General features: G+C 42.2%; 2 protein-coding genes across 2 annotated transcripts; one reads left to right on the plus strand and one right to left on the minus strand.

Annotated features, from left to right (window-relative positions):
- Positions 1–5560: 5560 nt before the first annotated feature.
- On the minus strand, positions 5561–6544 carry LOC148554469 (uncharacterized). Its single transcript, XM_088492112.1, has one exon. It carries the CDS (start codon positions 6542–6544, stop codon positions 5561–5563), a length of 984 nt encoding a protein of 327 aa, XP_088348238.1.
- A 3188-nt stretch (positions 6545–9732) lies between these two features.
- On the plus strand, positions 9733–13473 carry LOC107645532 (triacylglycerol lipase SDP1). The gene is made up of 3 exons (XM_016349583.2): positions 9733–11625; positions 12017–12160; positions 12387–13473. Exons 1-3 carry the CDS (start codon positions 10207–10209, stop codon positions 13263–13265), a joined length of 2442 nt encoding a protein of 813 aa, XP_016205069.1. The 5' UTR covers positions 9733–10206; the 3' UTR covers positions 13266–13473.
- Positions 13474–14779: the final 1306 nt, after the last annotated feature.

Here is a 14779-nt window from a genome sequence, read left to right on the forward strand (position 1 = left end):
TCTCCCTTAGGAGAGAAAGATCCGTTTAGCGAGGACATAATGAGGGCAAAAGTTCCGAGAAACTTTAGAAGCCCCGATATGGACCTCTACGATGGAACCACCGATCCAAAGCATCATCTGAGCAACTTTAAAAGTCGGATGTATCTGACCGACGCTTCAGACGCTACGCGATGCAAAGCTTTCCCGACAACCTTGTCCAAAGCAGCGATGAAGTGGTTCGACAGTCTCCCTCCGAGGTCAATTACCAGTTTTGAAGACCTCTCAAGAAAATTCTTGATGAGGTTCTCCATCCAGAAGGACAAAGTAAAACATGCACCAAGCCTCCTGGGAATAAAACAGGAGGTCGGGGAGTCCTTACGGGCCTATATGGAAAGATTCAACAAAGCATGTTTGGAGATTCAAGACCTGCCCACCGAAGCGGTCATCATGGGGCTAGTCAATGGTCTTAGAGAAGGTCCCTTCTCACAGTCCATATCAAAAAGACACCCCGCCTCTTTAAATGATGTACAGGAAAGAGCTGAAAAGTACATCAATATGGAAGAAAACGCTAGGCTAAGAGACCCGAGTTTGCGAATCGGGCCCCCTCCCTCAACGAAAGAAAGGGAGAGGGAAGCGAAGAAGAAGGAAGAGCTCGGCCTTGATAGGCCAAGAAAATATCACTCTTATACTCCATTGAAAGTTCCTGTAGTGGACGTATACAGAGAAATTTGCAATACTGAAAGGCTGCCTCCCCCCAGACCCATCAAGAATAAAAAAGGGGGGAGCCGCAGTGATTACTGCGAGTACCATAAGATATATGGATACTCCACAAACGACTGTTACGACCTTAAAAATGTGATAGAAAAGCTAGCCAGAGAAGGTCGGCTTGACAGATATCTCATAGAAAGGTCGGACGGTCATGGAAAAAGAAAGCGAGAAGATGCGGATAGAAGAGATCCACCACCACAAACTCCGGAGAGACATATCCATATGATCTCAGGAGGATTTGCGGGAGGGGGACTCACAAAATCCTCCCGAAAAAGACACCTCAAGAGAGTCTACCAGGTCGAAGAGGGGTCCCCCGATCTTCCGACCATTTCATTCACAAAGGAAGACGGGCGAGGAGTAATCCCTGGGCACGATGACCCAGTGGTAATTACTATGATCCTGGCAAATGCCCATCTACACAGAACCCTAGTAGACCAAGGAAGCTCAGCAGACATCCTCTTTAAGCCCGCTTTCGACAAGCTAGGTTTAGATGAGAAAGAGTTAAGAGCCTACCCCGACACCTTATACGGATTAGGTGACACGCCGATAAAGCCACTAGGATTTTTACCCCTCCACACCACCTTTGGAAAGGGGGAAAAATCAAAGACTCTGAGTATAGACTTCATAGTCATCGACGTGGGGTCGGCTTATAATGCTTTAATCGGCAGGGCTACCCTTAATCGACTTGGAGCGGTGGTATCGACGCCCCACCTATGCATGAAGTTCCCGACCTCGTCGGGAATAGCGACGGTGAGGGGAGATCAGAAGCTGGCAAGGAAGTGCTACAATGAAAGCCTAAACCTGAGAGGAAAAGGCAGAGAAGTCCACACAATAGAACTCGGGGGAGCAAGGAAATTCAGGTCGGCGAAGAGGAAGGAAAAAACACTCACATAGGAGCCAACCTAGGGGAAACCCTAAGACAAGGGTTGACTAGGCTCCTAAGAGATAACTCCGATCTCTTCGCCTGGAAGGCCTCCGACATGCCTGGGATAGATCCCGAGCTCATGTCTCACAAGCTCTCGGTCTACTCAGGGTCTCGACCTGTACAACAAAGAAGACGCAAGCTCGGCCCAGAGCGAGCCCTAGTAGTAGAAGAACAAGTGCAGGCGCTCCTAGAAGCCGGCTTCATCAGAGAAGTCAAATACCCAACATGGCTAGCCAATGTAGTGCTAGTCAAAAAACAAAATGGTAAATGGAGAATGTGCGTCGACTATACCGACTTAAATAAGGCATGTCCCAAGGACCCCTATCCACTACCAAGCATTGACGCCCTAGTGGACTCTAGCTCGGGGTATCAATACCTGTCATTCATGGACGCCTACTCAGGGTATAACCAAATCCCGATGTACGAACCAGACCAGGAAAAAACATCATTCATCACGCCCAGAGCCAACTATTGCTACGTGGTCATGCCATTTGGATTGAAAAATGCAGGGGCCACATACCAGAGGCTGATGAATAAGGTGTTTGCCCCCCACTTAGGGAGCTTAATGGAAGCCTATGTCGACGATATGCTGGTAAAAACCAAGGAAGAAGTGGACCTCCTATCCGACCTCTCACAAGTCTTTGATACCATAAGGTTGCACGGGATGAGACTAAACCCTGCAAAGTGCGCCTTCGCAGTGGAGGCAGGAAAATTTCTAGGATTCATGCTAACACAAAGAGGGATCGAAACCAATCCCGACAAGTGTAGAGCTATCCTAGAGATGAAAAGCCCGACTTGTTTGAGAGAAGTCCAACAGCTGAATGGCCGACTAGCAGCTCTCTCCAGATTTTTGGCAGGATCAGCATTAAGATCCCTTCCACTATTCTCCCTACTAAAAAAGGGGCACCAGTTTGAGTGGACCCCCGAATGCGAGGAGGCATTCCAGGAGTTCAAAAAGTTTTTGAGCCAGCCTCCTATCTTGACCCGACCTATAGCCGGAAAAGACCTCATCCTATACCTCTCCGTGGCAGACAGGGCTGTCTCAGCAGCCTTGATAAGAGAAGAGGAGGTCAGGCAACACCCAATCTACTTCATCAGTAAAGTTCTACAGGGCCCTGAGCTAAGGTACCATAAATTAGAAAAGTTTGCCTACTCCTTAGTAATAGCCTCTCGAAGGCTACGGCCTTACTTTCAGGCTCACACAATAAGAGTCCGCACGAACCAACCCATGAAGCAGATCCTCCAAAAAACGGATATTGCAGGAAGAATGGTACAATGGGCAATAGAGCTCTCCGAGTTCGACTTAAAGTATGAAACTCGGACGGCGATTAAAGCCCAGTGCCTCGCCGACTTCGTTGCTGAATATGCAGGGGATCAAGAGGACAAACCGACTACCTGGGAACTCTACGTGGATGAATCCTCCAATAAAACAGGAAGCGGCGCAGGCATAATATTGGTAGATGAAAGGGGAACCCAGATAGAAGTTTCCCTCAAGTTCGAATTCCTAGCTTCAAATAATCAGGCAGAATACGAAGCCTTGATCGCAGGATTGAAGCTGGCTGAAGAAGTCGGTGCTACGAAAGTGATGGTATACAGCGACTCCCAGGTGGTGACCTCTCAAATAAGTGGGGAGTACCAGGCAAAAGACCCAACTATGAAAAGGTACTTGGAGAAAGCCTCGGAGCTCTTGGGGCGCTTTGCAGAAACCGAGGTGAAGCACATAACTCGGGATCTAAACAGCAGAGCAGACGCCCTATCCAAGCTAGCAAGTACCAAGCCAGGAGGAAATAACAGAAGCTTGATTCAAGAGACCCTCCAGGAACCCTCAGTGGTAAAAACAGAAGACACACTAGAAGTCTTTGAAGTGGTCGGATTAAACCTCGGATGGATGAACCCCTTAGTCGAATACCTAAAATTCGACATCCTCCCTAAGGAGGAAAAAGAAGCCCAGAAAATCCGAAGGGAAGCACAACATTATACTTTGGTGAAAAATGTTCTCTACAGAAGGGGAATATCAACACCATTGTTAAAGTGTGTACCGACCTTAAAAACCACCGAGGTGTTGGAGGAGGTACATAGCGGAATCTGCGGGAACCATCTCGGAGCCAGGTCATTGGCCAGGAAAGTAATCCGAGCTGGATTTTACTGGTCAACCTTACAGAAAGATGCCACAGAATTTGTGAAAAAGTGCCAGCCATGCCAAATGCATGCAAATTTCCACGTGGCCCTCCCAGAAGAGCTCATTAGTATCACTTCTCCATGGCCCTTTGCAAGGTCCTTTTCCCCAAGCGCCAGGACAAGTTAAATACCTAATAGTGGGAATAGATTACTTCACAAAGTGGATAGAAGCAGAACCACTGGCCACCATCACTGCACAGAGGAGTTGGAGGTTCCTCTACAAAAATATAATCACAAGGTATGGGATACCTTATTCCATTACCACAGATAACAGAACCCAGTTCACCGACTCCACCTTTAGAAGCCTGGTAGCCAGTATGAAAATTAAACACCAGTTCACCTCGGTGGAACACCCACAAGCCAATGGGCAAGCCGAAGCAGCCAACAAAGTCATTCTGGCAGGGCTGAAGAAAAGGTTACAAGACGCGAAAGGGGCTTGGGCTGAAGAGCTCCAACAAGTACTATGGGCTTACAGAACAACTCCCCAATCCGCCACTGGAGAAACACCCTTCCGACTAGTCTATGGCGTAGAAGCCATGATCCCAATAGAGGTCAATGAGCAAAGCCCAAGAGTGATTTTCCACGATGAGATCAGGAATATACAGGGACATAAAGAAGAACTCGACTTGCTCCCTGAAGTCCGAGAAGAAGCTCAGATAAGAGAAGCAGCATTGAAACAAAGGATGACTACAAGGTACAACAAAAAAGTCATTCGAAGGAGTTTCACCCCAGATGACTTAGTCTTAATCAGAAACGACATTGGGGTCAACAAATCTGGGGAGGGAAAGCTCGCCGCCAATTGGAAAGGACCATACAAAATCAAGGAGGTCTTAGGAAAAGGCTATTATAAGGTGACCGACTTAGGCGGCACCGAGTTACCAAGGTCATGGCATGCTTGTAATATGAAAAGGTACTACAGTTAAAAGCAAACCCTACTCCCTGATGTACTCTTTTCCCAGCTTCATGATTTTTTCCCAGAATCAAAGGGTTTTTTCTGAAGAAGGGTTTTTAACGAGGCATCACAGTAGGGGCTAAGGGAAATAAATTAGCAAAAGCCCTTAGTAGCAATAAGGTACCTCCTCAATTAATAAAGAACTCTTTCATTTTAAATATCTCTTTCAAAATTCCCTTTTAAATTTTCTTTCTACGAAACGCGCCGATTTAAGCTCGACAAAACGTAAAAATCCCATGAACCGACCTAGATGGTCGTCAGGATAAAACGACGAGGTACAAGTCGGTGTAAAGAGGCTATAGAAGTCGATCATGATAAACTCGGGATCGGTCCGACTCACAGGGCGGAATGCGAAACCGAGTACAATTAAAATGAATCGCAAAAGTAGCCTAAGTCACGAAAAACTCAATAAAACAAAATTGAGTACTAGGAATACCAAAAGAGATAAGGAAAAACTAAGAAAAAGGCTGCTTTGAGAATCAAGGAAATTCAGAAAAGCAAGCAAGTCCCAAAGAAAAGGTTTTCTCCACAAAAGATCAAAGAGTCAAATAAACCACGAAAAGCATGTGCGCATAAGGTAACTCAAAACCCTTATCCAGAAAGGGAATTTATTTAACGCTAAATTAAACCCCTATTAAAAAGGGGCACCACTGTTTTGTTTACGGCCTTAAAAGGCCAAAATTGTTCAAAACACCAACAAATAAATATAAAGAGTTCAAAAAAGAGGGGCCCACAAGCCGGGCCCCAATAGCCAAAAATCACTTTTTTAGATCACCACCAGCAGGATCAGGGGGAACGCCAGGGGTAGGAGTTGAAGAGGAAGTCGGAGGAACAGTAGAAGAACTCGGAGCGTCCTTAGAGCGAGGAGGGGACTCTACGATCCTCTGCCCCCGAGTCTTTAAATCAGACTCAGATTCCACTATGGGGACAGGAGGATCCACGATGGCACCATCAATAACAACCTTATCAGGGTCCAAAGGAGAAAGGTCCAAGTCAGGAGCAATAACCCCGACCTGTTCCTTGAAAATCCTCCAGGCTTCATCAGCACCATCCGCAATAGAGTCCTCCAACTCGGTGTAGGCCTTCCGAGCGTTCAGTAAGTCGTTCTTTACAGACACAAGATCAGCAAATAAACTATTGTAGCTGGCTTGCGCTGCCTTCCTCAACTCCACCTCCATGTTGCATTGGGCTTGCAACTTCTGCCCCTTCTCTCGGAGGCTGTTCCTCTCCCCCTCCAGTTTGGCGACTTTCCCCTCCAACTCCTTCTCATGCTCCTGATATATACGGAGCCTACCCTCCAGCTCCTCGACCCTCGAGGTCGTCCCTAAAGAGATGATGGGAGTCTTCTCAAATATATCCAAGAGTTTGCCACAAACCCCCGCCGTCTTGAGACTCTCCTCAACCACAGTAGTGAGGTAGTGCCGAACAGAAACATCATCCATACTCATACGAGCATGAGGATAGATGTTCTTTCGGACGAACGCAAGAGCGTCCGCCTCACCAGAAGCGCCAGACTCTAAGGTCTTGCGCTTCTTTGGCTCTGGTTCGGGAGTAGGTCGGACGGAAGGGGGTGGCAGAGAGGAAGCAGAGGAAGAAATTACAATAGGCTGAGAAGGAGTCCCAACGTTCTGAGGAGGAGGAGGAGGAGAGACAACCATCCTAACACCTCCAGACCTGGCTCGAGACTTTGCCTTGGCTTCCTGAACCCTCTGGTAAGACTCTTGAGCGTTTTTCTTTGCCATCTCTACAAAAAACAAATTGGTAGCCAAAATCAGACAAAGTCGGTAAAAGAAATTGCAAGTCGGAAACAAGCAAGAAACGCAAAAAGCTACCTAATTGTGACTGGACAAAGGACGGCGACCCCTGGAGAAATTTTTTAGTATCCAAGTATGGGGCCCTCCCCCACGCTTTTCGGAGGAACCCCACAATGGCTGCTTCTACCTCAGTTAAATCATCCAGATCATATTTCTCGCAAGGGGAGGCCTCCAGCCAATATAAAGGAAATTGGGGAGAAGAATGATCATCCAGGAAAAAGGGGTGGTGACCCTCTACAGCTTGCACTTTGAAAAAGTAGTTCTTGAAGTCATGAAAGGACTCGTCAAAAAGGGTAAAAAGTCTCCGACCTTGTATGGCTCGGAACGACACCCACTGTTGTTTATTGTTTAGCCCACTGAAGGATTTTGTCATATGGAAAAGATGGAAGAAAATCTTTAAAGAAGTCGGGAACTCTAAAGCCTGGCTGACAAATTGATAAATTTTCAAAAAACCCCAAGAGTTGGGGTGAAGCTGGGTGGGAGCGACTCGACAGTGACGCAAAACAGATATCTCAAAATTCGAAAAAGGAAGAAAAACACCCAAACGGGTGATCATGCACTCATACATAAAGAAAAAATGAGGGGCCGCCTCATCGACTCTTCCAAAACAAACCCGGTCTTCAGGACCCGGGACTACCAATTCGTATTTTGGTTCGTCATCCTCAGAAGTACAAATTCTGTGATGAGTGCGAAGGTTGGTAATGAACTCAGAATCGACTGAGGGCTCCTCCCCTAAGACCGTGACATCAACCCAGTGAGAGAGAGCATCTACAGAAGCCATTTCTTTTTATAAAAAAGGGGGGTAACAAACCTACAAGGGGAAAAGAAATGTCACCAACACGGTCTCTAAAGGGAGGAGGATGCGAAACTAAAGTCTACAAATCAAATTTATCTACAAAGGCATATTAAAGAACTAACCTTTATCCGGAAATAAGGGTTGGAAGCAAAAAGCCTTTGAAGACGCAAGAACGCAGCACGAACGAAGGCAAGGAAAATTTGAAAGATCGCAGAAACGAAACAACGAAAGAGAGGGAAAATATTTATAAGAACGTTAGGGGCATAACGGTAAAATCGGGGCAATCATTAATGAGGATGCACCGTTACCAAGGCTATTAAATCCCTACGCACACCCCTAACGGACACGACGCTTGATTAGACGTAACTGTCAGAACCAAAAGGTCACGAAAAAACACGTCGGTTCTCAAACCATCACGTCGGTCCTCTCACAAATCGGCTACGACCCCGAGTTGAATACTCGAACCCAACTCTTAAAAATAAATTGGGCTCGAGTAGGGGCACTGTTCATACCCTGGCCCAATAAATAGGACCCAGGATCCAAGCAAAGAAGCCCAACCCAAAGGGGTTGGCCCTCCCCCAGTACCGGCCTTCATCCCCAGAAGTCGGTACTGAACACGACCTACTCCAAAGAAGTCGGATACGAGGGTTAGCTGGCAGATAACACTCATTTGAATGAGTAACCGCCCCTAGAAACTCTCTAACCACTTCATAGAGCCATATCTTAACCTCCCTAAGATATGGGAACGGTTATCCACCTAAAAAGGTGGCACTACTTCAGCGGTGGTTATTGGTTCACCACTATAAATACCCTGACATCCCTCAGGTATCACTAAGTCCCAATACATTCTCAACTTGCTCACACTCTTGCTAACTTAGGCATTGGAGTGTCATTGCAGGTACCACCCCCCATTCTTCCAGACGCACAAGTCGAACGGAGGAACACCGAGTTTCAGGTGCACCAGCTGGCCACCTCCCTCACACGTTTGGGTCAACCAACGTCATCCGGCCCACTAATCTCCGGTTACCCACCGTAACAACAACCATAAAAAAGATATTTTTATTAGACACATTCACGAAGACACTTCTATAAAACACAATTTGACAGAAGTTGGCAAACTGTTGATAACGTAGCGGAACCGTTTAATGTTTGGTAGAAAAATATTTCATTACGTCTATATGTAGAAAAAGTCTAAACACTCATCATTCTTTCTTCCTTTCTTTGATAACTACCAACTTTTATTATGGTTTATATTAAAAAGTCATGCGTTAATGCCATCCATTATATGGAAAATTTTTATTTAAACTTTTGATATATATTTAAACGAATAAATGATCTAATCAATCGACCAATTCAAATCGGTTTACGTTCTTATCACTCTATTATTGAAAAGGTTAAATCGTTCCATATAAAGCAAATAATTACGGAAAGAAAAGCGAGATTTTATGTATAAATTCATTTTAAATTCTAACGACAACACTTTAATGAGTGAGAAAGTGAGTGTTGATGCATGCACAATGAGTGTGACAACTGACAAGTGTGAGTTGTGCTGCTCTGAAGAATAACGCGTATTGTGAGTCATAGGTGCCACCCATGACCGAGAAGAAGACTATCATATGGATCTGGGCTCAATGGGATTGTGTTTTGAAGAAGCCCATCTAAAATTTTTTCTAGGCCCATGAGAGGTGTCCCTTTCGGTCACGTTTGGCTGTTCCCCTTCCCTTATCTCTGGGAGGTATGGAACCGAATGCTTGTGCGATTGGATAGGTTTGTACATGATACGAAAAGTTCCAAAGCTGCAATTCCCAGTTCCCAATTCCCAAAGATATGGTTAGGTTTTCAGTTATCTCTAGTACCACTACTTTTTTTAATACCAAATTTTATGACACACGTTAAGAAAGAGTCTGTTTCGACGTCATTATTAAAAAAGATTTTTTTTAAATCATATTTTTTAAAAAATATTTTATAAAAATAAAAATAATTTTATATTTAAATATTTAATATAAATTTTTTTATTTATCAATTATATTTAAATAAAATAAAATAAAAATATTTTTTTATTTAATTATTATATAAACAATATATATTTTTTTTTTAAAATTAAAAAATATATAAATTATAATTTTTAAAAAATATATATTTTTTATTTTTTTAGTATTTTTATTTTTATTTTTAAAAATTTATTACATATATTAAAAAATAAAAAAATATTTTTTTATTAATTTAATAGCATCTAAACAAACACAAACTCTAAAAATAGAAAAATAAATAAATGTTGATTTGAACGTTCAAATAACATTTTTCTATTATTGGATATGGTGCGTTCATGCAAGTATATGTGTTGTGTTGTGTCCTAGTCATCAATTCATCTTTTTGTGATTGGGGCTCTGCGTCTGATTCTGCTTCTTGACCCATATCCGAATCTTTTTATCTCATCTAGTTGCGTTCTTTGACTCCCCCAACTTTATATCTTCTCAAATCCACCGTTTCGTTTCTGAGCTTCATTAAAGCTTTCATCTTTTCTTCAGCTTCTATACTATACCACACTTCTTGGGTTTCTCCTTGTAGTTACAAGAAACAACAAAGATTTTCAGCTGCAATACTGTAATCTTGTTGTATTTAATGTTCTGTCAATTTGGTTGTTACTAATTTAGGGTTTATTTGGGAATTTTATGAGCTCTGTAGGTGGCTAAACTTAGAACTTCAACCTTTCGTTTGTTAAATTCTCTTGTTGTTAATTATTCATTTGTTTAATTTAATCTAAACCCTAGGGATTTTATAGTTTGCGATTTGAATGGATCATATTAGTAATGAGGCTCGAGTTGACCGTTTTCGAATTGGCCCTTCCGGCATACTTGGTAGAACGGTTGCTTATAGGGTTCTTTTCTGCAAGTCTATGTCAGAATTGAGGCACCGAATAGTTCATGTATTGTTGCATCTAATTTTTAGGTTTAAGGGATTTTTTGCACCCATTTTGTCATGGTTTCATCCAAGAAACCCTCAGGGGATACTAACAATGATGACAATACTTGCTTTCTTGTTGAAACGATATACTAATGTAAGGGCAAGTGCTGAACTAGTGTATAGGAGGAAGTTCTGGAGGAATATGATGAGATCTGCCTTGACTTATGAGGAGTGGGCTCATGCAGCTAAGATGCTCGATAAAGCGACTCAAAAGATGAATGAATCAGATCTTTATGATGTGGAATTGGTGAGGAACAAGCTCCAAGAGTTGCGCCACCGCCGGCAAGAGGGGTCTCTCAGAGACATAATATTTTGTATGCGTGCTGATCTTATTAGGAATCTAGGTAACATGTGTAACCCCGAGCTCCACAAGGGTAGGCTTCATGTGCCTGCCTTAATCAAGGAGTACATTGATGAAGTATCAACTCAGCTCAGAATGGTATGTGACTCTGATTCAGAGGAGCTCTCATTGGAAGAAAAGCTTGCGTTCATGCACGAAACTAGACACGCTTTTGGGAGGACGGCTTTGTTGTTAAGTGGGGGTGCTTCTCTTGGAGCATTCCATGTGGGTGTTGTACAAACACTTGTAGAACATAAACTATTGCCTAGGATAATTGCTGGTTCTAGTGTGGGATCCATAATGTGTGCTGTTGTTGCCACTAGGTCTTGGCCTGAACTTCAAAGCTTCTTTGAGGATTCGTGGCACGCATTGAAGTTTTTCGACCAAATGGGTGGGATTTTCACAGTTGTCAAGAGGGTTACAACATTTGGCGCTCTTCATGAGATCAGACAATTGCAAATAATGTTGAGGCATCTGACAAGCAATCTTACATTTCAAGAGGCTTATGACATGACGGGTAGAATTCTTGGGATTACAGTTTGCTCCCCGAGGAAGCATGAACCACCAAGATGTCTTAACTACTTGACTTCGCCGCACGTTGTCATATGGAGTGCAGTCACTGCTTCTTGTGCTTTTCCTGGCCTTTTTGAGGCTCAGGAATTGATGGCAAAGGATAGAAGTGGTGAGATTGTTCCTTACCATCCTCCTTTCAATTTGGGTCCTGAGGAGGGATCCACTTCAGCGCGCCGATGGAGAGATGGTAGCTTGGAGGTTGATTTACCAATGATTCAGTTGAAAGAGCTGTTCAATGTCAATCACTTTATAGTCAGTCAGGCTAATCCTCATATTGCACCCTTGCTAAGATTGAAAGAATTTGTGAGAAATTATGGAGGCAATTTCGCTGCTAAGGTACATATTCATGGACTTACAGCTTACTATTGACTATTATACTACAAGCACAATTCATGATTTGTTCATGTGCATGTTTATATTTATTGTCATTGCATACGCTTGTTTCTGAAATATTATGCACATTGCACAATAGTATCTCATCTGTATCAAAATTTTCATCCCTTAAGCAGAGGATTCTTAAATTCACACTATAATAAATTTGTGTTTACTTTCCCCGACTGATTAATGAAACAATTGTATCCCTTGACAGCTGTCATTCATAATTTCTAAATTCTATCATTCATAATTTCTAAATTCTAAGGCGTCGTCATACATATTAATTATTGCATCTATAATATATTCTTAAGACAATGATTTTAGCATTTTTAACATTTTTTTCAATTTTCAGCTTGCTCATCTCGCGGAGATGGAAGTGAAACACAGGTGCAATCAAATACTCGAACTTGGCTTTCCATTAGGTGGACTTGCCAAGTTGTTTGCTCAAGACTGGGAAGGCGATGTTACTGTTGTTATGCCTGCAACTCTTGCTCAGGTATGTGTTTATGGAATCTTAATAGTTCATATTATCAGCTATGTATTTAATTTGAGTGATCAAAGTGACTTCGGTTATATTTTAACTCAAAGAAAAAGAGCTAATGGTTAACATCAAGTCTTTATTGCCAAACTTGTTGAAATTTTATTGTACTTAGATACATTCTTATATTTTGAGAAGTGTCCTGAAATTTATCTTATATTATTTTACCTGTGTCCCGCTCCAGTATTCAAAAATCATACAGAACCCTTCACATGCGGAGCTTCAGAAGGCAGCCAACCAAGGGAGAAGATGCACCTGGGAGAAGCTTTCAGCCATAAAAGCAAACTGTGGAATCGAGCTTGCTCTGGATGAATGTGTTGCAGTTCTGAATCATATGAGAAGACTCAAAAGAAGCGCACAGAGAGCTGCTGCTTCTGCTTCTGCTTCTCATGGTTTGTCCAGCAACAACAGATTCAATGCTTCAAGAAGAATCCCTTCATGGAATTGCATTGCACGAGAGAATTCAACAGGTTCCCTTGAAGACCTTACGGATGCTGCTTCCCCAATGCATCAAGGTGTTAGTTGTTCCAATGGAGGCCATGGTAAAAACTGGAAGACCCACCGTGGCGCACATGATGGAAATGACAGTGATTCTGAAAGTGTTGATTTGAATACATGGACCAGATCTGGAGGCCCTTTGATGAGAACTACTTCTGCGAATAAGTTTGTCGACTTTCTCCGCAGCCTAGATGCCGACTCGGAGCAAAATAAAGGCCTGATGGCTCATTCTAACCCTCATGATTTCCAATATCACAGTCCTAGAAACACACCGCCAGATTGTAGCTTTGATAGCGCAGAATCCGATCAGAAGGAACAAATCGGTAACAGGTTTGTTAACGGTTCTAGCATAGTGGTAAATGAAGGTGACCTTTTGCAGCCTGAAAGGATACATAATGGGTTTGTGTTCAATATTGTCAAGAAAGAAGAGTTAACACATTCAAATCGGTGTCATGATTTTGAAAATTACAGCAATGAAGCTGCTGAGAGTGTCCAAATTGAGTCTCCAGAAAAGGATATGGATGCTGCAAGCTCATCTTCTGAAAGTGGAGATGATGATCCTTAGGCAGCTAGGTCCCTAACTTAGACGTAAAAATATGTTTCCATGGATCACAGTTTTATTTACAGTTAGAGATCAATTCTTTTCCACTTAGTCTTTCATATTTTTGGGTCTAATTTATTCCACCTTGTAAGTAGTAGGAAATCCAATCTTAGGTTGCATTATTTATTTGTGTTTCTGAGTTTGAAGGGAATATAGCTTTCAATTTGCTTTACTCATAAATATGTAAGTAAGAAAAGAAAGAGATATTGTACATTCTAAAACTTTTTCCTACTTCTGAGGATGAATTTTGGAGGTTGGGGTTCATGTAGGTAAAAAGAATTAATTTGAAATTAAATCAGTTTTTAGTTTAGTATTACATATGAATAAGGTTATTTTCTAATTTGAATGTAGGATAAACTCTAAAGTGGTACCTGTGATTGGTGTCCTCAGGGATGTCAATTGGGCGGGGTGGGGGTGGGGGATGCCTCCATGCTCCTCGACCCGCCTCCAGAATTAATCCCCGTCCTCGCCCCGTTTCTCGCCATGGGGAATAATTGTTTTCATTCCCGTTTCCCGCATTTCTTGCGGGGCTCCATTTCCTATCTCCCTATGTTTAACATTCATATGGAAATTATAATAAAAAATATCAAAAGAATAAAAAACAAACTACAAAATGTTATTACAAACACACAAACATATCTTATCCAAGATTATAAGTCCAGAAATATAACATAGCAAATCATAATCTATAAAATAAAATCTTAAACAATAGGATTAGGATTTTTCAATGAGTGAAATTACTAAAAAACTCCTATATTAGAAATAAAGTAAGGGTTATTAAGTAAGTTAAAAAATTCGGAGAATTATTGAAGATGGGACAGGGATCCCTGTTTGGGTCCCACGCCTGTCTCGGGAGAATTTCGCTCCCCATCCCCACGGGAAAAATTTCCCACTATTGGGCCCTATTCGGGGCTGTCTCCACGGAGATCCCCGCCTCCTGGGGATTTTTGACACTCCTAGGTGTCCTGCACTAAAATCGTTCTTGAAATTCCAATTGCACTAATTACGTCGCTAAGATTGACAAAAGTGCACCATATTAGTCCTTAACTCATTTTCTATTAACGACGTCATGATGTGGGCTGTTAGTGACACGTGTCACTCCATGGTTTAGCCACATGTAATGGTATGATAATGTGGTTAACAGTGACACGTGGCATGCTGATGTAGATGGTTGTGTCACGTGTCACAATACTATTTGGTCACGTGTGTCGCGACCGTATTCGTCCACGTTTCGTCCATTATGTCATCATTGTAGATGCACCAAATTAGTCATTCATTCATTTTAGTCTCTGGAATTGAATGTCATGCACTAAACTAGTACATTCACCAATTTTTTCTCATTTTTTAAAATTTAAAATTTTTAATATCTTAAATGCTCTAATTTCAATTTTATTTTTTCATATATCGTTTAAATACAAGTGTTTTCATAAAAAATTTTAAGATTTTAGTTTTAATTATATAATTTTTTTCTATAATAA

The sequence above is a fragment of the Arachis ipaensis genome, chromosome B6 (genome assembly GCF_059453495.1).
Source record: "Arachis ipaensis isolate K30076 ecotype BB chromosome B6, ASM5945349v1, whole genome shotgun sequence".
NCBI lineage: Eukaryota > Viridiplantae > Streptophyta > Magnoliopsida > Fabales > Fabaceae > Arachis > Arachis ipaensis.